Genomic DNA, 26,848 nt, shown 5'->3' on the forward strand with positions numbered 1-26,848 from the left:
TGGTCTCTAACAGGCATAGTCTGCCTTGGTTCACGAGGGAGCACAAGAAGGTTGTGTAGAAAGAAACAAAGGGCCTACAACAAGGCAAAGTGTTCAGGAAAACCAACCGACTGGGAGAAGTACAAACTTTGCTCGAAAGATCTTAGACGCAGTCTCAATTATGCCAGGAGGGAACATGTTAAAGATTACATTGAAAGCTCTCTTAAGGACAATACCAAAGAATTCTGGTCATTTATCAAGAAGCTTCGCCAGGATGGAGGAGGAGTACCAGATCTCAAAATGAATAACAAAATCCTTAGCACGAACAAAGAGAAGGCTGAGGCGCTCAGCGACCAATTCAGCAGTGTTTTCACTAAGGAGGATTCTACTATACCAAATCTTGCCAGTAGCACCATTCCTCCCATCAAGAAGCTGATCATACGAGAAGAAGGGGTACTCAAGCAACTTCAGAACCTTAATCCAAATAAGGCATCTGGGCCTGACGGCATTCCAACATGGCTACTCAAGATGGCGGCGATGGAATTGACACCGATATTCACCAAATTTTTCCAAGAGACCCTTGATAAAGGGGAGATTCCACATCAATGGGGTGAAGCCAACGTCAGTGCAATCTACAAAAAGGGTGACAAATCAAAGCCGGAAAACTACAGGCCTGTTTCATTGACCAGCGTTCCGTGCAAGGTGATGGAGCACATCATACATTCTCATGTAATGGGACACTTAGAACAGAACAGTATTCTTGTTGACAAGCAGCATGGGTTCCGTGCAAAGCACTCGACGGAAACTCAACTTATCCTGACATTAATTGACCTGACCAAGAGCATCGAAGAGGTGAAGTCACGATATGGCCATCTTAGACTTCGCCAAAGCGTTCGACAAAGTGCCACATCAACGCCTCCTCAAGAAACTTGAGCATTATGGCATCAGGGGTGACATTCACAAATGGGTAACAAACTTCCTTACTAGACGTACACAGAGAGTAGTCTGTGAAGGGACACCTTCAGAGCCGAAAAATGTGACTTCAGGGGTTCCACAAGGCACAGTCACTGGACCATTGTGGTTCTTACTTTTCATCAATGACCTTCCTGCAAACCTCACCAGTACAGCAAGGTTGTTTGCCGATGATTGTGTGCTTTATACATCTAGCAGTTCACCTGAGGAGCTGACAGTCTTGCAAGACGACCTGACAAAACTTCAGGAGTGGCAAGACAAATGGGGCATGAAATTCAATCCCAGCAAGTGCTCTGTTATGCAGATCACCCTCAAGAAAGAAAGACCGCAGATGAACTACACATTCTGTGGAGAAGAACTCAATGAAGTGACTAGCCATCCATATTTAGGTGTTCAAATCGACAATCGTCTTCAGTGGAAGGGGCACATCAAGATGGCAGCCTCAAAAGCAAGCAGGATCCTGGGCTTCCTTAAAAGAAACATCTGGTTTGCATCGCAGGAAACTAAAGTAGCAGCCTATACAGCGCTGGTTAGACCCGTATTAGAATATGCTTCCTGTGTATGGGATCCATACAGAAGAGGAGATAAGATACTTCTGGAGAGAATCCAGCGGAAAGCAGCCAGATTCTGCTTGAAAGACTACGAGCAGCGCAGCAGTGTAACAAAAATGCTGGAGAAACTTGAATGGAAGACCTTAGAAGACCGACGCAGAACAAACAGACTGACCATGATGTACAAAATCATGAACGACTTGGTTGCAATCGACAGGGACGACATGATCACCCTGTCAACGGAAACAAGAACCAGGGGTAGTCACCAACATAAAATTCTCAAGATGCAAGGAACAAAGGACATCTATTTGAACTCCTTCCTCCCTCGCACTGTGACAGACTGGAACAAGCTCCAGGGGGACACCACTTCAGCAGCCACACTTGATATCTTCAAAAATAGAGTCCAAAAGTAATTTAGGTAGTCATATCAATATCAGCTTGAGCAGCATCAAAGTTGGCGAAAGTACAGCAAGACTGAACCTGCCGACTTAACCAAGACAAGAGACAAGACAAGATCAGTGATCCTGGCAATAGTGTAGAAATATTTGAGATGACATTCATTCAACTTGAATTTCAAGGCAGGCATTGCATTTGGTGATTTGCCATGCCCATGCATGCATGACGTTTGCATGCATGCACATTGACATTCAATCAATGCATGCATACATACACAGAACGGTAAACTGCATATCCGTCAATACACGCTTTTTCAATGGGAAATGAACTTTGCTGCTTGGATGATGTCACGATGAGGTTAGCATTTATTCCGTATTGAAATTTGAAAAGCGTGTACTGACGGATATGCAGTCGACCGGCCTCTACATGTGTCACTTCTTGTCATCATGAGTTTGTAAGCTCATACATGTACTTTTATATTAATTATAACATAGTTTCTTTAGCCTTTGCGGCCTTTTAGATCTAGAGAAATTTTATTAACAATAAGTTCAATAATTATTTACAAATTGCAATAATATTAATATTTATAGTCTAAATCTGAGATGATTACAGGCTGAGAAATAAGTGGGGGCCAGGGCCATTTAGCCCCTGGTTCATTGAAAATAGCCCTGGTTCCCTGTAAAACCTCATGAACCAGGGGCTATTTTTTTGCAAAGTAGCCACATAAGCCACTGGTCCTGCGCTTCTTATTTCCCAACCTGATTGAGTAAGATATCAAAATGTACACAACAAATTTTCCCATCCATTGAATAGCCCCTGGTTCATTGAAAATAGCCCCTGGTTCCCTGTAAAACCCTGTGAACCAGGGGCAATTTTTTTACAAAGTAGCCCCTGGTCTGGCGCTTCTTATTTCCCAACCTGGTCAGATGAATATAACTACGGGAAATTTTTGCCCAAGATCGAACACTATGAACGCTAGTGGCTACGCGATAAACATACGTGCACATAGCGTGGTACAGAAGAAAGCATACACGCACCTTACATTGTGTACATGCTAAGAAGCTACATGGACACAATGAACATGTTCAAGTTTGGCCAAGAAATACTTGATTTACCTGTATATTATATTTCGTCTCATGTCTAAATTATACTATGATGATCAGTGGCATAGCCACAGGGGCGTAGCAAGCGGGGGCACTGGGTGGATGAAGTCCATGGGCCCCCAAGGTTCAGGGGACCCCCAAGTAAAAAATAAATAAATAAAATATGCGCTGATTAAGGAGATGCTAAAAGTACCAGGGCCGAATTTATATACCTGGGCCAGGCCAAAATTTGGAGGCCCCAAACTCAACGTGAAGAAGGCATGTGCACTCAAGAGGCCAAGTTTGGTTTACAAATTGGGGGCCTACTATAAGATCGACAGTGGTGGCAGAAGCATGGCAAATTAGAGGGAGTAAACATTATCTTCTGATCTTACTACATGTAGGACATTTGCTCGCAAAATAGATTTTTAATTTCAGACCATTTTAGCCCAAAATAAAGGTGAATTTTGCTATGTGAAGGGCTAGTATGATATGCGTGAAACACGCAAAATTGTGCAATTTTACAATATTTTGGTGCAAAACATGGAGTTGTCGGGCGAAGAGGAACATGCACAGGACAATTTTTGGGGCCCCTCGGGCCAAATTGTAAAATCGGCCCTACTAAAAGAGCCCCCACAACTGTCCATGGGCCCCCGAGGCTCTTGCTATACCCCTGCATATTCAGGACTTTTTCAACTTCTCTTTTTGAGGCAACATTCAGCCATGGCATAATTAGATTTTTCAAAGTGGGGGGGGGGGAGGGGGACAGTCAGCACTTGGCAGATGTAGAAAATGTAAATGCAGGGGGTGTCTGAGGCCCCAACTGAATTTGAAGCCATTTGGTGGACCATTTTGGTAGTTCTAATTAATTAATTATTGTACCGTACTGACGCGAGTATAGTCCCACCCCGTTTTTGGGTGAACATTTTTCAAAATTGGGGGGTGGGACTATACTCGAATTTCGGTTTTGTAGTGTCCCTGGACCTACAAAATGCATTCAAATTCAATGCATTTTGAAATCATTAATAGAGTATGACATGAATACAAGTTATCAATTTTCATATTAAAAATACAAACATCTTGAATTTTTTTTTTTTAGGTCAACCATGATCCTAGCATTTAGGTCTAGGTCCTGGGACACTCCAAAGCCGAAAAAATAAATAACTTTTTTTCTCAAAAACTAATAACTAATAACACACTGGTAACAAAAGTTATGTGTATTATAGGGGCAAGGAATCCAATTACTACACTGGAATTTCAGTGACCCAAGACAAGCGGTTCGTTATTTATGATAAGAAATAAGGTACCGCTAGGATGTACCTCATTTCCAGTGTTCAAATTTAGGAAAAATAAATGGTTGTCCCACGGACAACCAGATTACAATTTCTGGTTGTCCGTCTAAGTTTTTGGTTGTCCGTAGGCCTACAAATGTGACTTTTGGCTAGATTTATGGTTGTCCGACGGACAACCGAATCAGTATTTTTGGTTGTCCGGCGACTTTTTTAGTTGTCCCGGGCAACCGGACAACCAAAATTTCGAACACTGCTCATTTCCTATCATATATGCTGAACCGCTTGTCTTGAGTTACTGAAATTTCAGTGTAGTAATTGGATCCCTTGCCCCAATAATATACATAACTTTTGTTACCAGTGTGTTATTATTTTTTGAGAAAAATGCAAAAATAGTCACAAATTTACCACAGGGGTGTAGTACCCCCTTAATTTGTTTCTTATTTACTACCATAATAAACTTTCTTCTCTATTAAAACATTAGTGTTTGTGTTTTGTTTGTTGTATCAGAGAAGATGGTTGATAACTTGATATACTATGTATGCATAATATCCTTGGATAATATCCTTTTTTCCAAATGTCCGCAGATGACTGTGAACCAAACCCATGTAAGCATGGCAACTGCACAGATGACATCAGTGAAGTGTGGAATGCAACCTGTGCCTGTGAGGATGGCTGGGAGGGTGATTTCTGCCAAATCAATATTGATGATTGTGCCTCAGATCCATGTCAGAATGGAGCCACTTGTCATGATTATGTCTTGTATTATGAGTGTGAATGTCCATCAGGATGGGAAGGTAAGAAAAAACTGGGATGCAAATCCCCACGGGGGAGGGGGACTTGGCAGTGGCGTAGCCAGGATTTCAGAACCAGGGGAGGCACAACTTGTAAATGTACCGACATAAATATTTTTTGCTGACTGAAGTTGTGAATTGTTGGCCCAATTTTTGTGTGATATGTTGAAAAAGTGAAGAGACATAAAAAGAAAGATAATATGCCCTAGCAAACCTAAGAGCAAAAATATTATTTGGTTATAAGGCCCCAAATATCCCAACTTTGCCCCACTGTAGCAAAAAAAAACCTCACCCTGTTCTTCGGGCGGGCGGACCTTTCAAGTATAGTCGGTCGGTTGTTTGCAAACATATTTTCTGAAAATTTTCAGCTAAAATTGATCAATTTTGGCCTCAAATCAACTGATTTTACATGATTTTTTTAGCAAAATTAAAAAAAGAAATTCTCCAAAATGCAAATGCTGGATCAATCAGGCCCATAGAACAGGGGTTTTTTTCATAGCCTTACCACAAAATAAATAAAACGAGCTGGGTGGGATTTGCAATAATAGTCAGTATCATTTTAAATTGTAGTATTAATTCACTCATTTCCTTGTAGGCACTCACTGCGAGACCGAAATAGATGAATGCCTGTCCAATCCATGTCAACGTGGTGGTAATTGTACTGAAATGTTTGATGGCTACTCCTGCTCCTGTGAGACAGGTTATGATGGACCTAACTGTGAGGAATACACCGGTAAGTCTGACATAATGTGATATTGACCTTTTTGGTAAATCCCATAAGCCTTTACAGGTAGACCTGAGATGGTGTCATTTGATGTCACACCGATGCGCACACTGTTTAGCGAACATTGTTACTGCGTATTTCAGAGCCGTGGAGTGTGCAGTAACGATGTGCGTGTCGGTCTGATGTCAAATGACGACATCTCAGGTCTACTTGCAAAGGCTTATGGGATTAATCGAAAAGGTCAATTGAGTACAATATTATGGATTATTATTTATATCAGGCTTTTGAGCGATACAATAAAACTGTATATTGTACAATATTTGCAAAATACCCGGATGCAATACAAAATTTTAAAAATATTGTACGCGTATCGCGTATCGCGTTACCAGCACCAACTCGCGTCATGATACAACAGCACAACAATACACTACAGACACCGTAACGGCTCACTGGAGATTTCGTACTGTATAAACAAGTAAAATCACAAACTTAATTCGCGGCAATTCTGGATGATGATAACCTTAGGAAATATAATCCACATCTACAAATAAACCTATATATAATTATTCTGAAATTGTCTTTGGAGAGTAAAGAGCAGAAAACAAGCAGGTCAAAAGGTAAGCTTACATGTACATTACTCGATAGAAAAATATTGCACTCGTCTTCGACTTGTGCAATATTTTTCTATCTCGTGCAATATTTTCTTGTATCACACTCAAAGCCATTCAATATTATATAATTCTCTTTACCTTATGGGTTTAACCAAAAAGTGGCCAATAGTGCTGTTGACACCTGTATTATTCATGCAAATTTATTCTAACTCTCTCCACCTGGGTGTCGACTGCAGACGACAAGTTTCATTTTTTTTTTAATTCAAAAATTTCAGAATTGTACATTATCATGACCATATTTGGAATCATCATGGTAATTGCATTAAAATGAGTACTAACAAGCCTAGTATTGGTTCAGTGGTTCTTATGATAGCTCTTGATATTTTGAGAAAACATCTCAAATAGATTTTTTGGGATTTTTGCGGAGGGCAACTTTTTTTTGGTCAAATGAAGAGCACACACAAACAATTTCTCAAAATAAATAAGACAAAAGCACAGCTGGGCATTTCAGACAAAAATAACATTGATCGTAGTCATGAAGATATATTTGAAAACCAGTGGTATATATCAACAGCCTAGGGCAACATTTTCTATGGCTTAAAATGCATATTTAACTTTTTGTTTCTATTGTTTTGTGTTATTTTATGCAGTGGACTGTTGGCCAGGCTTATTTGAAGGCTTCTATGCATGCTACCAAGTGGTCAACGACAATGACACTGACCATACAACAGGTATTGACCGATGTAATGAAATTTACGGTCATCTGGTTTCCCCGGTCATAAGAGTGAGATTGTACGTTTACAGGAAATATTGGATACGTTGTTGAATACGTCTAGCATTTCAGATATGGATATATTCTACACAGAATTAGAGTGGGATGGAGTGAATATCGTATATCCAGATGGATCATCTTTATCGCTTCCGGTATGTGTAAAATACAAGACATAAATGTACAGTATGTAGCATAGCCAGGATTGTAGTATGAGGGGACAAAGCCAAATTTTTGTCCCCATTTGTCAATTTTTGTCCCATTTTTAGTCATTTTAAGGACAATTTACTCTTTGCTGTCCCATTTTATCCCTGAAAAATATTTATTTGTCACTTAATATCTGAACTTCTAGTATGATATGATCAGAGATGTATTGACCAGAGGAGGGGGGCAGGGGGAAATCTGCCCCCTCTGACTAGAAATACCAGGACAAAATTTACCAAAAGTTGCATTGTGCATCTTACTTTGGCCTGGTTTTAGGTCACAATTTTCCTAATTTTGACCCTTTTAGCATGAAAATTTTCATGTGCTTCATACACATTTCTGGTGAAATCACTGTAGCAGTGGGAGTCTTTGGAAATATTGCTCCCCTTGGCTCGGTGGCCCCAGTACGCCTCTGGATATGACAAATTATTTAAGAGTAATTTTGCCAGCAAAATAGATTTCAAGAGCTTTTCAACCCCAGTAGTTTCAGAAGTTCAATTCAAGAAAGAAGTTGGGAAATATTCAAAAAATAATTGCATGTGTTACTAAAAATGCAGTTTTTTTAGTCAAAATTTCCGCAACTTTATTTAATTTCAGCCTGTTTTTGGTACTTTCATGTGCATTTTCAGGGTTTTTTTGTAAAGTGCAGTCTCATGCCTGTAAATGCACAACAGAATATGTCATTTATTTCACCTTACTCAATTACTTAATTTTACTTAAAGTATACATAAAGAAAACAGTTTTGAGACAATCAGTAGTAGGGTTAGGTTTTTTTAATCACAAAATATTGATAAGTTGGTCTTACATTTTGGGTGTCGAGTTTATATTGTCTGTGCCAGAAGTTGATAAGTGCAATAGCTGCCCTGTGAACATTTGGCAATTTATACACAATTATATTGTACTCATCTACACATGGCAGCTATTGAACGTAACCTACTTCTGGCACTGAGCAGTCGATATTGCTGTAAATTCCCTTAAGGGGGTACTACACCCCTGTCCAATTTTGTGCCTATTTTTGCCTTTTTCTCAAAAATTATAGCTCTTTGGGGACAAGTAAGATATGTATATTATAGGGGCAAGGAGCAGGACTACAACTACTGCACAGGAAATTTTATTTTAGCACAGACAACAGTTGTGGAGTTACAGTCAAAAATGAGGGAAAACCAATATTTGATCAATAAATCAATAACTACTTGCTTTGAGTTGCTGAATTTTCAGAACAGTAGTTGTAGTCCGTGCCCCTATAATGTATATCTTACTTGTCACCAATGTGCTATAATTTTTGAGAAAAATGCAAAAATAGGCACAAAATTGACCAAGGGTGTAGTACCCCCTTAAGATATGCCATATTTCAGTGATTTGTTATTACTCTTTGCTTCTCCTAGGAACCGACAACTGTGCTGCCGACGACAGTGATTCCAACAACCACAGTAATACCCACTACGCTAGAATCGACCACACTGAAATCCACCACACTTGAGTCCACCACACTTAAGTCCACCACACTGAAGTCCACCACAATGAGCCCAACTACTGGTGAAGAGATGACATCTCAAGATGCAGCAACCGTCGAACCATTCTTAATGAGTACAGAAGAAGGCACTTCACAAGATCCCTTTATGGCTACCACTGATGATGCAACTACTGAAGAAACAACTGGTGCTGCTGTTGGTAGACGAAGAAAAAGACAAGCTCTGCAACAGCTCACCACGGCCGAAACGACCACTTCTATAGAGCTGTTTGACTTACTACATGTTGATCAGAGTACACCTAACGACACATTTTGGGCGAATGGTTACCCACAAGGCAATGGATCATGTGTAGCGTTTATGAGACAAGGGGAACATTGGCGATTCATCAACTTGGAATGCGATCATAAAGCTTCATATATCTGTGAACAAAATCTTGGTAAGTCTTGAGTATTTATTCTCACGTCTCAAGTTGAGAGTTGGATGTCACAGTGGCAGGTTCGAATCATGCACACTAACCAGTGACGCATATACACACGTGTAGAAAGGCGATCTGTCCATACGCTGGCAATGTAAACGCACTGGTTCGAATCTGCCACTGAAATCCAACATGCCGTCATTCTCAACTTGAGATGAAACAGACTATAGAAATCATTTCAAAATCCAGACTAATTTTGATTCCAATTTTCATCATCAGTTTTTAGATTGGGCTATTCCAGTTGAAATCCATAACCCCCTATGGAAGACATGACCTTAATCTTCCACACAAGGAGTGCAAATTTCAAATGGGATTTCCTGAATGTGTGACTCCATGTGAAATCTACATCTGCTTTGTGGGTGATTAACACGAGTCTTCCATAAAGAGGATGATTTCAACTGGAATTGCCCAGTCTCAGGCCCACATACCCGACTAGAACAAAATTAAGCATTTTGAAAAATAACATTCAAGTGTGTAAAAAATAAAACTGTCTTGACCCCATACAAACTTATTCACCATTAACTGCAATCCTGAAATGAAAAAGAAAACGCTATTTCCTTTTTCTTCACTTGTCATTTAAGCTTCCATTTTGACTTTATTTTCCTTGTAGTTAATGGCAGCATGACTGAGTGGTCTCCATGGAGTGAGTGCACAGTAACCTGTGGACCAGGTAATGGAACACAATACCGTACAAGAACGTGCACTAATCCGCCACCACTGGTATTTGGTAATGAATGTGATGAGGTTGCTAACAAGACAAGAGCCTGCGGTATAATGTGTCCTATAGGTGAGTGTTTCACAAATGTTGCTTGAAAATTGCGTCTTTTCAAATGGATCTCACAAAATTATGATCACAGTCAAAAGTTACTAGACTAAACTGATTTAAAAACAGGCTTTTAAATTGGAAAAGTAAGTCGCTGCAATTGTCATGAAGTTAATTTTGATATATGATAAAGCAAAACTAGTCAGAAGTTGGAAATTCTATTTTGCACATATGGAGAGAAATGTGTCAGCATGACTTAGCCCCTGAGCACTACCTGCCGATCTAACATTGCTACTGATTGGTCAATAACATGATATCTTCACTTTAATCACCAATCAGAATGGAGCTTTGCAAATAATTCACCCCAATTTTTTATGTGGTGAAATTATTCTAACAATGTTGCTGATTGGTCCAATTGATAATGAAAACTTCTTTTTGGTCAATCGGCAGGTAGTTCTCAAGGGGTTAAGTATAAATAAGTTTCTAACAAAAGGGGATAGAGAGATGGGGTTTTCAGCAGGGTTGCCAAAAGATTTCAGCCCGAATCATGGGTCAAATAATCGAAAAAAAGTCGCCTAATTTTTCTCTTTACCATTGGTTTCTATGGGGCATGAAACTATCGGAAATCGCGGGAGCCAATGTTGAAAAGTCGCCCAAATTTTTCTTAACCATTGGTTTCTATGGGACAGGAAATTGTCAAAAGTCGCGGCGAAAATCTTCAAAAGTCGCCCAATTGGGCTACCAAATCGCGGGTTTGGCAACCCTGGTTTTCAGTACTATTAGAAATTTATAAATGTGGAATCTGATTTTAGTAGCCATTAGCATTATGTGGACTGTGACTTAAAAGATTGAAGCAGAAAGACCCAAGTAAAAAACAAAATAACTGGCCATATATATTTGTCATCCTGATATTTTACCTGTTTTAACCAGTCATTAGCACCAAGCCATGTTGTACTATTGACTGGTTAAAACAGGTGAAAGATTTTGTTTTTTTCATGGGTCTTTCTGCTTTGATTTTTTAAAGAGACTGTCCACGTAATGGAGTGATTTTGTTTGATTGCTTCAAACCTGATTATAAGTATTACTGATTTTTTTCCCTTTTCTCTTTTCCTCCCATCAGTGGATTGTCCAAAAGGTTACATCAGACGCTATGACACATGCTATCGCATGGAACTCGAGGCAAGAGTTACCTATCAAGAAGCCAAAAGCTTCTGCGAGAACGACGAAATATACGGCAGCCATCTTTTTTTTGTCAACAACTACCAGGAGTCACGTTTTATATCTGATATACTTCATGAAGTGAAGGCTAATAGAACCATGGGTTATTACACAGGGAATGTCTGGGATTCCATAGATTTTAGCCTTGATTGGAGCTTGTATGATATCGGGGATATATGGGATACTAATGTTGTTTTCCTGGAATCTCTTCGTAATGAGTCCGTCAACACATCATCTTGGGAATCTCGAGGTAAGAAAGCCACAGTAGTGTAAAAATGACATGCACTGGTTTTTATTTTGTTTTGTTTTTCGAAAAAAATTTGCAGGGTTTGGAAGCTTGGTGCCAGGTATTGTATTGGGTGATTCCAGTTGAAATCCATACACCCCCTATGGATGATTTGACCTTTAATCTTCCATACAGGGAGTGTGGATTTCAAATGAAGTCACCCATTCAGGTAACCCCAAATGCATAAAAAAAATTGTGCAACCTTATAATATAAACAAGAGAATGATGCAGAATTCTGCCAATGTTTCTTTTGTACAGATCTATTTGTAGATGGCACTCCAGGTTACACCACATTTCTGTCACTGCGTAGGGATACTGATCGTGTGTGGAGATTTGCACCAGAGCGACTTTGCCAAGCGGATTCATCTGTGAGATCAACAGAGGTGAGTCAATATAATATTTTTCGAAGAAAAATACTTATTCTCTGTGGTCTGGGTATGTTTGCTGTCAAATCTTTGTTGTTATGGGTAGGTATTAGATGGCAATAGCAGATACCAGAAAAATCAAGATCAGAAAAGTTTGGAAAACCAGGTGCAATTAGCAGTATTTACTCAGTAAGATAGGGGGTCAAAATAGCGGACAAGAAAATCATGAATCACAATATACAGAGATGTAATTTCTCCGTATTTTTACGAATTCCGTATTTTTTTCATCCCCAAAAATCTCTGTATTTTCGTATTTTCCCGTAATTTTCCGATTACGAAAATGTATTTTTCCCTTCATTTTTTTACGTTTTTTTTCTCGGCATAAATAGCGCGTTTGGAACAGGGAGAACAAAAAAAATAGCGCCTCAAGCGATTATATTTCGCTACTTTCGCTCGCGTCTCTGTGGCAGCACGTGGCCGCTTGCCGTACGGCTCTCGCTATAGCGGTGAAACAATAGCTTATGCGTGTTGTGTATTACTTGTGTAAGAGATTGACGGAGGGGAATTCTGCTGACATCGTATAAACAATTGCACACGTGAAAGTTTGTTTTGATTTGGCTCAATGGATTGTGACCGATTTTCTTGGAAATAATTATTGGACCTGAAGTATCGACAATGGAGGTTGATAGGACAGCTATACTGCTTAAAGTGGTAACTTTTCCCTTTTTTCAATGAATGGAAAATGGAAGAAATTAACAGTTTTTGTGCATGAAATTGACTATAATTGAGGCTAAAATACCCCACTACATCCCTGAATATAACATATTGAACTAACACCTTCCCTATTTGGCACTTTACAATATGACGGTAATGAAAAGGAAAGTGCCACTGTTCATCATATTTCTGTACAAATAATTTTGACAAAAAATGATGTCACAGATGTAAACATCAGTCTCTTACACAAGACATACCCCATGCTTGATCATGTCTTTCATGCAGATTTGTGTTCAAGCTAAATAGTTGCGTTTGTGTTAGCTTTGATGACCCGTGATTATAAACTGAGTCATCCATAAACTAACAGAAGCTGTCTTCAGAGAACTATTGCAGACAAGTTTGTGGTAACACAAAATATGCGATGCACACTTACGGTACATCCCAAGATATTTTCTTCTCATATCATTATTGAATAACAAAGTCAGTGCAATGTGTAATACATACCCTTGGGGGAAATGGATGTTAGGATTTTGGGACTAATGAACAACTTCTTATAATGAATCATGAACCAATTCTTGATTGCTGTCATAACTAACAGTTTCAAGAGCCACTGACCCACATGATAAGCACTTGACATATATGCCAAAAGAGATTTAGATTAACTCTCCTTCTTATGAGAGTATCTGTGTACATGATACATGCACAAGTTTTTCCTGCAGCGTGTACATGTAGGACCCGTTACAATGAATTGACCATGTTTATTAATTAATCAATAACTATCTTTTAACACCTGATGGCAACTGGGGTCCATCGCAAGGCTGGAGTCAATGCTCTGAAGAATGTGGCACCATGGGTAATCAAAGTAGGATGCGATTCTGTGACAGCCGTCTCCCATTCTGAATGGATCGGATTGTATTGGTGCAGACAATGAGACCCGTGACTGTGTTGATGTGTGCCCAACAGGTGAGTGTATCCATAAGTCAACAGAAATATTTCATGAACTTTTGATACATTCCAACTTGCGGACATCACATGATCACTGAGCTGATCACATCTGAAGTGTTCGCCACTACTCCCTATTCCAGAAAAATGCAGCACTAATTTTTTGGGATTAAAAAAATATTATCCTGTTTTGCCAAATGAAACATAGCTAAATCCTAATCCTTAAAGTCAAATTTTAATATTTGACCAATTTTTGGAGATAAGGGCCAAAAACATGCATTTTAGAGTATTTTTTCGTATGCTGTGACAATCAAGCCCACAGACTAATTTCAGTTTATGCATTCTAATTTTTGGAAAAGACATGTTTCATTCTTATCATTCTTATAACCAACCATTTGATTAAAGTATCACAAAAAAGTGAAAATTAGAGAAAAATTTCAGCATATACCCAATATTTTGAATGCTTAGACTTGTTCCAAGTCTGTGATTTTTGTGAGTCAATTGTCAGAACATGTACTGAAAAATGCATGTTTTTGGCTCTTTTTTCAAGAAATTAGTAAAATAGTGAATTTTTCTTTTATCTCCAGTTAGGACTAAATGAATGATTAGGATTGAGCTATGTTTCATTTGGCAGAACTTGATGATATTTTTTTAATCCCAAGTCAAGCAAGGTAGAGACTTGTCGCAATATTGCTGATGAGTGAGAAATCTTATTTTATATGGTTTAACAGAGTCACTGTTACAAATATGGGGGAAGTCTGACATATTTTGGCACACAGTAGCCACCAGAGCAATTAACTGGAATTTTGAGTTCCTCAGATCATTACAATAATAATCATTGCGTTACTTTTTACACCGCTGGTCTGAATTATGAAGAATTCAAAACCTAAAGCCTTTCAAAACCTATTGAACTCTTTGACATCACTCAAAACTTCATTTATGTTTTTTTCTCCCCATTTTAGTCTCATGCCCGATTGGAGATACATATTTCGACAGCTGTTTTCAACTCAGCTCTCATCAAGATGCATCAGTTGAAAATGCAACAGCTATTTGCCGAAACATCACCGACAACCAAGGACAACTAGTGTACGTCCGCAATGCAGACGAGTTAGAATTCCTCTACTGGCATCTCGAAAATACCGGTATCGATAAATGGCAGACTATATACACAGGAATGAAGTACGAGAGCGTAGGGTTGAGTGGCTACCAACTGACTTATGGATCAGATGGTGAATACGTTGATGAAGATGCAAGTCTATGGCCGGAAGGAGGACCATGGGCGTGGGGTTATCCGTCAGCATCTCAGCAGGAATGTGTTGGATTGGTGTATGATAAAACTGCTTATAGGTGGAGATTGGTAGATGTGGAATGTGATGTGGAGAGACCGTATACATGTGGAATTAATTTACGTAAGAATAGATTTTTTACTGATTTCAAAAGGTTTTAACAATTTTTTGTGGTTGTTTTTTAAAAATATCTGCAAAATTGTTGAAATTTCTTAATTCCTATGACCACTGACCAGGATAACTGTCCCGACTTGATTATGGCAATGCAATCCTCTATGGTATCACTCAAGGTGAAAGAAATAGACTGCAGAAGCTGCAAAATCGTGCTGTGCGCTTGATTTTCTCTGTCCCTCGTTCAACTGGTACCTCCAACCTTCTCATTCAATTGCATTGGCTTCCAATCCAGGACCGAATTCTTTTTAAACTTCTGCTTTATGTTTTCAAGTGCTCTCAGGGCCGTGCCCTAATTATCTTTGTGAGCTTCTTTCAGCCTATGCTCCCGGAAGAGAATTGAGATCTTCTTCCGATAAGACTCTGCTTAGTCAGCCTAGGGCACATAGAGGATCTGGTTTAAACACCTTCTCTGTCTCTGGCCCAAGGGAATGGAACAAACTCCCTAAAGCCATCAGGAGTCTCCATCAATTCCAGTTTTCAGTAAGAAACTGAAAACTCACCTTTTCAGTTAGCTTCTTTCTTGTTCCGCTGTGTTTCTTTTTTTTTTCCATCCTTTCTCTCCTTGTTCAGCGCTTTGATAAATTTTAAAGGCGCTTTATAAATACCTTTATGTATGTATGTATGTATATATGCCAGCACACCTTATGTTGTTTACTACTACAGTGAGCTTATTTTGGCTTTATCTGCAATGAGGAGCTTGCAACGAGGGCTCATACTGTGTCTTATCTCAAGTTGAGAGAGCCATCAGTCTGTTTAAGCAGACAAATCATCCTTATCATGTTAGCGTGTGTAATAATTAAGAACTGCAAATGTGACATCCAACATGTCCTGAGTCTGAAATTGAGACAATACACACTATTAGGCAAAGAAAAAAAAATTGTTTTTTTAACAATTTGGTTGGTCGGTCGGGTTTTTTTTTTCTTTCTTTTTTTTTAAATTACTAGCAAACTCTACTGTTTGTATTAATTAAGGCTCAAAATATGAAAAATCAGACAATTTTGGTGTCAAAATGAATCAACTAACATTACAAAACAACTAAAATGTTGAACACAAGCTCTAAAATACATATTTTTTACATTTTCAGATTGCGAAAATTTGAAGAAAAAAAAAACTTTTTCAGGAACTTTCAAAAATAGGGTCGGTATTCTTTTGTACAGTAAATATGAAAAAAAAACTTTTTTCTGATTTTCAAAATTAGGGTCGGTCGATTGAGGGCAAGCAAACACCTTTTTTTTGTTCTTATATTGACTGCTTTTATATTAAATTTACAGTCTGCCTAATCATGAAGCTCCTACAGCTAAAATCTTAATACACAGGTCACTTATATCTGAGGTTGTGGGTTCAATTCCTTGATAAAGTCATTGCTCATGCTTCTTCCTCAAAATATGTTGTGATTACCAAAAGTGTTAAAACTATATGAATTTCAAAAGAGTGTCAAGGTCTCCATGGAATGCAAGCATTCTACTGCTTTAATAGTACTATAGCCAAAATAACAAATTCTCGATCATGAGATGATGTACCTTCTGCGTCAGTGTACTTTTCATAGAATAGCAACAACCGTGTGATTGGTCAATTCTCAAAAGCTGTGTTTGCGCCGTAAGTGCTGGTATTTGGGTAGTACGCTCGACGCAAATAACTGTGCGTACCCAAGTTGGCTCTCATGATCGAGAATTAAATATTTTGGCTATAGAAGAGGTATGTGTTTATATACATGAATGAAATTAAAATACAAGCAAAATGTGAGGAAAAACATCTGCTGGACACAAAATTGGCTATTCCAGTTGAAATACATACCCCCTATACACCCCCAAACCCCTTAATCTTCCCTACAGGGGGTGTAGATTTCAAATGGAGTCACTTTTGGTAACAATCCCATTTGAAATTCATACCCCTTGTGTGGTAGATTGAAGTAATAGCTTCCATAGAAGGTGTATGGATTTCAACTGGAATAGCCCAATGTATGTCCTCCACTTCTATTGGGCTATTCCATTTAAAGTCCAAACTCCTCTTGTGGAAGATTTTGGAAATATCTTCCACAAGGGGAGTATGAATTTTAAATGGAATTAGCACATTTACCAACTCTATTTAAAACTTGCCCTCCCTCTGTTGTAGATTCAGGTTGAATCATTCTCAGAGGGTGTATGAAATTCAAATGGAGCTGCCTATTGTGCTCATTCCATTTGAAATTCATACTCCCCCTGCAGAAGATATTTCCAAAATCATCGACAGGGGGAGTGTGGATTTTAAATTGATTAGCCCATTTTCCTTCTCACCCATTTTGTTCATCTTCATCTTCATCTTGTTTATTTTCCTCTTCTCCACCTCTCACTGCTTTCTGCTTTATTCTTCTTTTTTTCCCTAAATTTCTTCATCCCCATAATGCTTTTCCCAGTTGTTTAATTAATTATTTGCTTGGTTTTTTTTCATTCCATAGTGAATTCCACATACACAGAATGGTCAGCATGGAGTACATGTACCAAGACATGTTTCTATGGGACACAGTATCGCACAAGGAACTGCTCCGAACCCATCCTGGGTTATAACTGTACAGCACTAGGTTATGGTCCAGACTATGAGTTGCGAAACTGCAGCGAAAATACTGTATGTCCAAGTAAGTTATGGCAAATTTTCACTTCAAGTAATTTTTTTCTTCAATTGGCCTGTAAGACTACACTCCCAAGAAAAGATAAGTTACATACTTTACTGATTCATACCAGTAAATCCATACTTATATGACATACCTTTTTACAGGTTCAAATTTTATGCAGCTCTAGGTGTGATCTGTGATCATTACCCATTGAAGGTTGACTACCATATACACAGGATTTGAATATATACTTATGAAAAAAAGATCAGTGGCCTACACATACATTTTTCATTAATGTTGTCTCCTCCACAGCTCTATTTTTGGGGCGCCCGCTACGGCGGGGCCTCTTATATTTGGCATGACTTTGTAAAAATCTTCTAATTTCGGTCTTGCTAGATTTACTTCGCAACTGTTTTGCTTAAAAGTACGCCCAGCTTAGATATAAAAACACAACTTGCTTGATTTTGATTTTATTACTGTTTAGTAATATGCATTGGATGCAATTAAAGTAGTTCTATATACAGCAGGAATTAACGCTTGAAATACGAAATTAATAAAAATGCCTTTATGTCTTTTAAAAACGCTTTTGAAGAGATGGCGCTATTACGATCGCAGAGTAGACATGATTTGATTTGATACGACATTGATCCAAAAAGCTGCTTTGTCGATCAAGGAACCAGGAACTTCATCGATAAACATGGTTTCTTATTAAAAAAAAAAGAAAATCTAGCGCGGTAGTTGCAATTGACATTTGTTGTAAGTGTTATTTAAAACATTTACCTTTACAAAAATCCTTAAAATCCTGTGCGTATAGGCTTGTCATCTTTGTTTGAAATACAAAATTATCCACAAAATAAGTTCGAATGCTCTTAAAATATCCGCGGCGACTTGCAATATGGCCAAAAAAATATATTGTTGCGTTGCCCTCAAGTGGGAAAATGGGAAAGTTGGGTCGGATGGTCGGATTTCTTCTTTTTTTTTCTTTTTTTTTAACCTTCAGTTTTAAAATCCCTCAAATATTCTTCTTCAATTAGGGACATTTGTCAATTTTGACTTCTGGATACCTGTTAGACATCAATTAAAGACTAGTCTTTCAATAAAATATTAATTTCAAGTGAAAAACATTGATTTTTTGAACAAATCTGTAAAAATGATCATTCAAAAAACAAAACAAAAATGCCGACCCTGATTTTTCAGGATTTAGGGTCAGTCGGTTGAGGGCAACACAGCAAATTTTTTTTTGCCTATAATTGTCAGGTATTACAACCCACAGTTATATCATAATATGGAAAACAATCCTTAAGAAGCAAACCTATATATTCTAAATAAAATAATTCTGCTCCAACAACCCTCCACAACATGATTTCCTAACAATAGTAACGGAAATGGTAAGATCTTTATTCCTTTTTATTTGAAACCAACCCTCTTCCATCCCATGCAGTACGATTTTACACCTCTCTCACTGCAATAAATATGCTTTACTTTTCCTAATATTTCTTTGCTTACTATGCTAATGTTACATTATTGTTTTAAAGAAAAAAAATTGTATCCAAACAGTTACATTTCAGCCCCGGGGTGGCACTTCAATATGAAATGGATATAGGTGTAGGGCTGGCCAGTAAGGGCATCCGGTGAGAGCAAAATATAAAAAAATATGGGGTCATTGCAAGCCTGAGAGCATGATTTTTGGCATTCTGTGAGAGTAAAAATCAGTGTACAAAATATGGGGTCATTGGGTGAGAGAGGGACCGTTTGGATCTAAATTAGGGGGGCGTTGGGTGAGAATATGACTTTTTTTAAGGGGGTATTACACCCCTGGCCAATTTTGTGCCTATTTTTGCATTTTTCTCAAAAATTATAGCATATTGGTGACAGGTAAGATATGTATATTATAGGGGCAAGGACTGCAACTACTGCACTGAAAATTCTGCAACTCAAGGCAAGTAGTTATTGATTTATTGATCAAATATTGGTTTTCCCTCATTTTTGACTGTAACTCCACGACTGTTGTCTGTGTTGAAATAAAAATTTCCAGTGCAGTAGTTGTAGTGCTTGCCCTATAATATACATATCTTACTTGTCACCAATGCGCTATAATTTTGAGAAAATGCAAAAATAGGCACAAAATTGGGCAGGGGTGTAGTACCCCTTAATGGGGTCTTTGGGTGAGAGCCAAAAGAAGCCTCAAAAATCAGTGATGGACGACTCGTTGCTGTTCAGATGGAAATATTAGGGTCTAGGTCTTTGGGTGACAGATCTAAAGGAAAAATATGGGGTCTTTGGGTGACAGAGCATGTGCTGGTAATGGGGTCTTTGGGTGACAGCGATGGTGAAAAAGGGGTCTTAATAGTCCTACATACGCATCACATCCAAAGTGGGAGTCAGCACATCATATCATAGCTCCCATTGGGCGCCCCATTCCTTTTTAAAGGAATTTTTATTAACTCTGAAGTCGCATTCATTTTCATTGATTTTGTCTCTTCCACAGTCCATGGAGGTTTCACTGATTGGACTGGATGGAGTGAATGCACAACATCATGCGCAGGAGGGACGCAGAACAGAACTCGTACATGCACTAATCCAGCTCCACAACACTTTGGTGCCTATGATTGTGTCAACGCTAGTCATACAAACGAGACACAGGACTGTAATACACATCCATGTCCAAGTAAGTGCAAACTTTAGATTATTTTATCACCATAAAATGATAATAGAATGTCATTTCTGCATGTTACTCTGAAATTTTTATTTGTTTGGTTACATCAATAAGGTATATTTGCAAATGTCTATCACTTCATATCTACATGGACTGGACATCTGAAGTAAAAAGAAAAATTAAATCGGTTCACACCTCTCTCATTGTGTAGAGGACAACTCTCACCTGCCGTTGAAGGCACAGACACTTAATTCTTGTTTGAATTTTCAGGGGGGGAGGGAGGGGCTCTCTCTGTCTGTGTGTCTCGTGGCAAGGGAGCCTATGTGCACCATTGGCTGAGTCTATAATGGGGTGATTTTGTATGTATGTAATTATATGGGGTGTTTTTAAAATTTTGTCTTACTTTTATGCATCATTTTGTATATATTTGTTAATAATCATCTGTTATTTTAATTTCTTGTAATTAGTATATGGTAATTAATTTCATATCTTTTATGTGTATTTTTAAATATGTTGTTTAGTTTTGTATCCTGGTCACTGATTGCATGTCAGTCAGGGTCTTAGCTAGAAATTGAGGGTTGCCCGTCATTTGAATAAAATTCCCTGTCCTAATTTGACCTTTAAAACATTTAGCCCATTGGGGTTCAAAGAGTTCAAATATGTGCTGATATGGCCTTGTTCTACAAATCTGGTCTACTAAAAAGGTCAATTAGCTTCTCAACACATACAATTTATAATATAGCATCTGTCAAAGGCATTAATTTTGCCCGTCCCAGGAGCAAACTCCCCGTCTAAAATGACGGCCAGACGGGTGGCTAGCTAAGACACTGATGTCAGTCAAAGAAGAAGTAAATAAATAAACAATGAAACAATATTTTGCTTGTTCTTGCTTTGTAGTTCATGGCATTTATGGAGATTGGGGTGAATGGAGTGAGTGTTCAATCAAGTGTGGAGTTGGTGGCGTTCGTTATCGACACAGATTATGTGATAATCCTCCCCCTCAGTATGGGGGTAATCCTTGTGCTGATGATCCCTTTGATAGAGAGGGCTGTGATTCAGATGTCATGTGCGCAAGTAAGTTCTGCCATTGTTTTGTTTGTTTTTTCATTTTGAAATGTGAAGTTTAACCTTTTGAAATACCTAGAAAATAATGTTGGGTCTTCCCTGTGTGTTCTCAGAATCTTCCTTCCTATAGAGTTGAAGAGTCCAATATAATCAACACTTGGACTCAAAACTTGGACTCTGTTGGATAGGCTCACTTTTTCCCCAAAAATTTTGTTTTCTACAATTTTTTGACCAAACTCATTTTTGACTTGCTCATTTTTGACCAAAATCACATTTTTGACCAAAAATCACATTTATGTCCAAAAATCACATTTTTGACCAAAAATCACATTTGACCAAAAAATCACATTTTTTACCAAAAGTCATGTTTTTGACCAAGAAAAGATTCTGAAAACATAATAATGATAAAATTGGATTGTTTTTTCACCCAATACAAAATTTATTGGTCTCGCTATGAGTTAAAAAATATATGACTTGACTTCGCCTCATCCAATATTTTAAAACTCGTAGCTTGACCAATAAATTTGTGTATTGGGTTCAAACCATCCAATTTTATATCATAATCCTCCCCCTCAGTATGGGGGTAATCCATGTGCTGATGATCCCTTTGATAGAGAGGGCTGTGATTCAAATGTCATGTGCGCAAGTAAGTTCTACCATTAGTTTGGGTTTTTTTGGTTTTTTGGGGTTTTTTTTTGAAATTTTGAAATGTGTAGTTTTAACCTTTTAACATATCTGGAAAAGTTACTGTAATTATTACATTATACATACAATAGGCTATCATTTACTGAAAACACCACAAAGGTCTAGCATACTTGGTTCTAAAGTTATGAAGTTTTTTGTCTTATGTATTTTATTGTTTTTTACTCCATATTTTTACCTTTATCTCAGTTTCAAATTTGCCGCCTTTGGCCCCCATGGACCAGATCATGTCACATATTACAATGTGTTAACCCCAGGGGGGCCACTTGACATTAACAAGAGGGTCTCATCCATGTACAGGGTCTTTCAAAAAGCACCCTAAACATGTAAAAGCGTTGATTTGGAAAATGCACCCATAACAAGTATGGCATGAGTCATTTCTAGACCCTAAACAAGTATTGCCATTATATTATTCCAAAAGCAAGTATTGTATCAATTTTTCTGGACTCTAAACCAGTTATTTGAGAGACAAATTCTTGATTATACAACTGGACACTTAAAACTCACAAGGTGAGAAAATTTCCATGATTTGGTACAATTTTTTTTCTCATAAGGCCCTTAATATGTATGATAAATTGAGCAATACCCTTTTATTTAAATTTGCTCGTTTTAGATACCTTATTCACAATATGTACGTACAGTGCTTTGATTATGAACATGACCTTTTTTAATTGACAATTTTGTCATAAAAATAGCAAAAATCACAGGATTTTTCTTGTGTATGAAATAAGTAAATAAATGTGTATCACATATTGCTTGAGAAATTGTACAAAATAATGCACTTGTACTGAAATATTGATACGTCTAATGCACTACCCCTGCAGGGCTCATCCATTAGACGCATCAACATCTCAGTATGTGTGCATTATTATGTACAATTTTGGACTTGGAATACAACATTCAATTGTTGTCTCACCTGATATTAGCAATTGATTGTGTAAACACAGAGATCAGTGGTGAGTGGAACTTGTTGCATAGCACGAAGGACAAATGTTTTTGTAATTATATTTTGTTATTCAGATTACCACCCAGCATACAGAGACAATCTGCAAACTTCACAAAGCTCTATGGACAATGAATTTTTGATGGCCATCTTGCCCATGATCAGGATATCAGAACTTGTTCTTACACACATCATCAGGACTACCCATGGTGGCAGATTGACCTTGAAGGAGTGGATGATTTGAAGTCAGTGACAGTAAACCCTAACTTGGATTGCGAAGAATGCTGTGAGTATTTAAAAAAAAAACTTTATTTATTAATTTATAGTGTGCTACGCACAGGCACAACGCCTAGACGTTGATCCACAAGCCTCAGCACACTTTACAGGTTGTTGCTGACCACTACGGCCCCACATCATTTCATAAGCCATTAAACAACAAATCAGGGACTTTGCTGCTACAAGAGCGCATACCTTAGACATTCCACAAATAACCTTCACAACCAGGATCAGCTCCCCGAGTTTCGTACGGGTTACAACGAGACATATTAGCAGTATGTTCCTTGTCCAGGGGAATTTCAAGCTAACTCAATTTTTCCACGAGAGCATACTAGGCACTGCCAGGGTTCGAACCCGCAACCTCTTGCACCATAGTTGAGCTAACCTGACTATCATTTACAGAGATTTTGGAAATATCTTAAACAGGGGGAGCATGTTTTTAAAATATAATTGGTCAGGGTTAATTATTTTGAAATCCATATTCCCCTGTATTAGGGTTTAACCTATATCTTCCACAACTGGAGTGGGTATAGAAGTTGCCCAATTGTCTATTCTGTTCATAACTCATACTCCCTTTGTGGAGAGAAGTGTGGATTTTTAAATGGAATAGTCAATAGCCCAATATGTTACCATCCAAAGAAACAATATTAGAAATATGTGACCGTACACGGCGAATGAGCCGTAAATTCCTCCCCTGGTCAATTTTGTTTTATTTTGTGTTTAGAAAATAATACATCATAAACTTTAAAATGGTATATTATTTAACTTCAAACGATATCCGGACTCGAGTCCCTTTTTCAAGGACTCGGACTCGGACTTGGACTTGGGAGCTAATGACTCGGACTCGGACCCCGGGGACTCGGCTCTGAGTCCTCCTCGAGTCCCGCAAAATAGGGTCTTTTTAAGTCTTTCATTTTCGTTCATAGTAAACTTCCTTGCTTGATCAATGGTCACATCACATGATTAATTTAAGTAATTTTGCATGCAAATAAATTCAGTTTGTAAATAAAAGTACAACTAAAAAGCAAGATTGCTTTCAGTTATATCTTTATAAATGGATTTTAATCATAATCATTTGTTTTGACATGACTGCTTTGTTAGACACAAGTCTAGAATGTACATGAATAATAATACCCTAAGATGGGGCATTCAAGTTAAATTTTGGTAGGGGTGTGTTGCGCCGAACTTTGTGGTCAAAATAGGGGCTTGATGAACTGAAATTTCAACAAATTTCTGTGAACTAAAATTGGGTGAAATTATAGACTTTGGAGCTGACAAATTCAAAATATTTCCAAATTTGAGCTAAAGAGCTACCAAGTACCATTTTCAGAGTGTTAGGCTCAATGAACTGAAGCATGATGCAAATGTGGGTCTTAAGGAACTGCCGGAGAGTCTGAACAAGGGACCCTTGACCGCTACACATACCCGTACCACCTTCACATGTGAGTGACCACCCCACCACCCCCGGAATAATACTGCTTAGGCCTACAGCCAGATCCAACACCCCTTCTTTTGGCACCTGAAGTTTGGTACTGACGTCATATATTTATTGTCATAATGCATCTTTTGCCTCTTTAAAACGCAAACCTAATAAGTTAGTGTGAGTCTGTGATTATTCTGTTTCCAAGGTATGCTACCTAAGGAGCTGAGCAAAAATTATGAGCATTGGGGGAAGGTAAAATTGTGGGTAAGAATTTTTTGGTCGACTGAAAGGGAGGGTGGACACCATTTTTGGCAAACCGAGAAGGCAATTTTAGGCATTATGGGGCACCTTTCAAATAAAGCGCTCTAAAAGGCTAATAGAAAACAGTACGCAATCAACGGAAACGCTTACATATGCCATGGAAATATTCTCTTATTTCCATGCATATGCATATTTCCCCGCTCGCTGCACTCGCAACATAATCATAATCTAAACCATTTAAGGCTTGTAAAATGGAATCCCAAAATATGGCATGTGCAAGGGGGGGTGCAAAGATTTGTGGGAGGGGACAAGCGATTTTTGGCAGGCCGAGAGGGGATAAGCATTTTTTGCAATTTCATCCCTCCCCGGGCTCTGCATAATTATTGCACAGCCCAAAAACAATACTAGGCATGCTACAACCATGGCCAAAATGTGTTGGGACACTTATGGAAAACGTACACTATATTATGACCTTATTTCCGTTATTATTAACGTGATAAGGTGGGGGTTTCTTTGGTGTCAAGCCTAAACCCTTTCCTAACACCCCAACCCTCCCCCTTCCCCACCAATCAATGTTGGGCGCCACAAGGCTTGTGTGACCAAAAAAGTCGGATTCAACATTGATCGGGGGGAGTGGGGGGCTTATTTACATTACCCTATCAAACCGTCCCAACACTTATGGCCAGCATTGTAGGTGGGACCCGGGGGTGGGACTAGCAAATTATGTATTTACAAAAAAATAATATAGAACTAAAATTCTGGTTAAGTATAGGCCTATACGTTGACAAAGTATTGGTGAAAACTCCGGGGCTTGAATTTGATACATAAGGACTCGGACTCGAACATTGAAGACTCGGACTCGGACTCGGACATCATAAATTGGCAGGGACTCAGACTTGGACGCGGACACCAAGGACTCGGACTCAGACTCGGATGATGAGGACTCGACTACAACACTGGTCTCTTTTTCCACATTGCTGGCAATAAATATCAAACAGTCATAATTGGCGGTCATTTCAAATCATCCCTAAGTCAACGAGGTTCAAGAAAGTTCTCTCATTGTTAATTGTTGGTTATACATACCTATACAAAATACAATGCCTGGTACCCACCACATAAACAGGATTTAGCCAAAGCAAACAAAGACCACAGTTATTAAAAAGAATACAATTTAGGGAATTTACGGCTCATTCATGCTGTACGGTCACATATAAGGACTCTCTTTGTTTACCCAGCTCCTTTGTCAGTAGAAAGCATAATAATTACTCAACACAATAGCCTTTTCCCTATCCCATTTAAGACATATAGGATGGTAGGAGCCATATTTTTCCAGTTTTAGCTGTTTAACTAAAAAACTGTGGTGTACTTCTTTTATTTTAATATTCAAATATTAATACATTGATCTTAAAGGAGGATTTTGTGATCCTAGCATCGTCTTTTTTATGACATTTTTCAGTATATATCCATGAAAAAAGCTTATTCCCAAAATTTCAGTTCATTTCAATTTTGCATTTGTGAGTTATGCATGATTATATGTATTACAGTGCTACATAGGCCACTGTTGCAAAATATGGTAATTAAGTACCTAATTTGCATAATTTATGCATATCAAGCAAAATAACCTTGTGCACAGATTATCTGGAGATCTGTATGAGCTACAGTGATGAAACTTGGCAGAGTAGCACAGCCAGAGGTTCTTGACCTAATTTGTTTTTCAGCGCAAAATTTGCGTAATCGCAAGGTCATTGTGAGGTTATTTGGGGTCATCCGGGGTCAAATCGCCATATATTGTCGCAGGTTCATGACATTTTGTGGGAACGACCACTGAAACAAGGCAAAAATGTCAAGGTCATTTTGGGGTCATTCAGG

General features: G+C 38.3%; 1 protein-coding gene across 1 annotated transcript in view; it reads left to right on the forward strand.

The window, feature by feature from the left end:
• Positions 1-26,848, forward strand: part of LOC140166652 (uncharacterized) — a 172,689-nt gene that overhangs the window by 35,331 nt on the left and 110,510 nt on the right. Inside the window, 15 exon segments of the mRNA XM_072190151.1 lie at positions 4,857-5,066; positions 5,659-5,796; positions 7,049-7,216; positions 7,264-7,322; positions 8,757-9,279; positions 9,929-10,105; positions 11,202-11,549; positions 11,844-12,020; positions 13,482-13,544; positions 13,547-13,627; positions 14,569-15,015; positions 17,501-17,677; positions 20,142-20,321; positions 21,207-21,383; positions 23,097-23,250. Coding sequence (XP_072046252.1) covers positions 4,857-5,066; positions 5,659-5,796; positions 7,049-7,216; positions 7,264-7,322; positions 8,757-9,279; positions 9,929-10,105; positions 11,202-11,549; positions 11,844-12,020; positions 13,482-13,544; positions 13,547-13,627; positions 14,569-15,015; positions 17,501-17,677; positions 20,142-20,321; positions 21,207-21,383; positions 23,097-23,250 — 3,079 coding nt within the window.

The sequence above is a fragment of the Amphiura filiformis genome, chromosome 12 (genome assembly GCF_039555335.1).
Source record: "Amphiura filiformis chromosome 12, Afil_fr2py, whole genome shotgun sequence".
NCBI lineage: Eukaryota > Metazoa > Echinodermata > Ophiuroidea > Amphilepidida > Amphiuridae > Amphiura > Amphiura filiformis.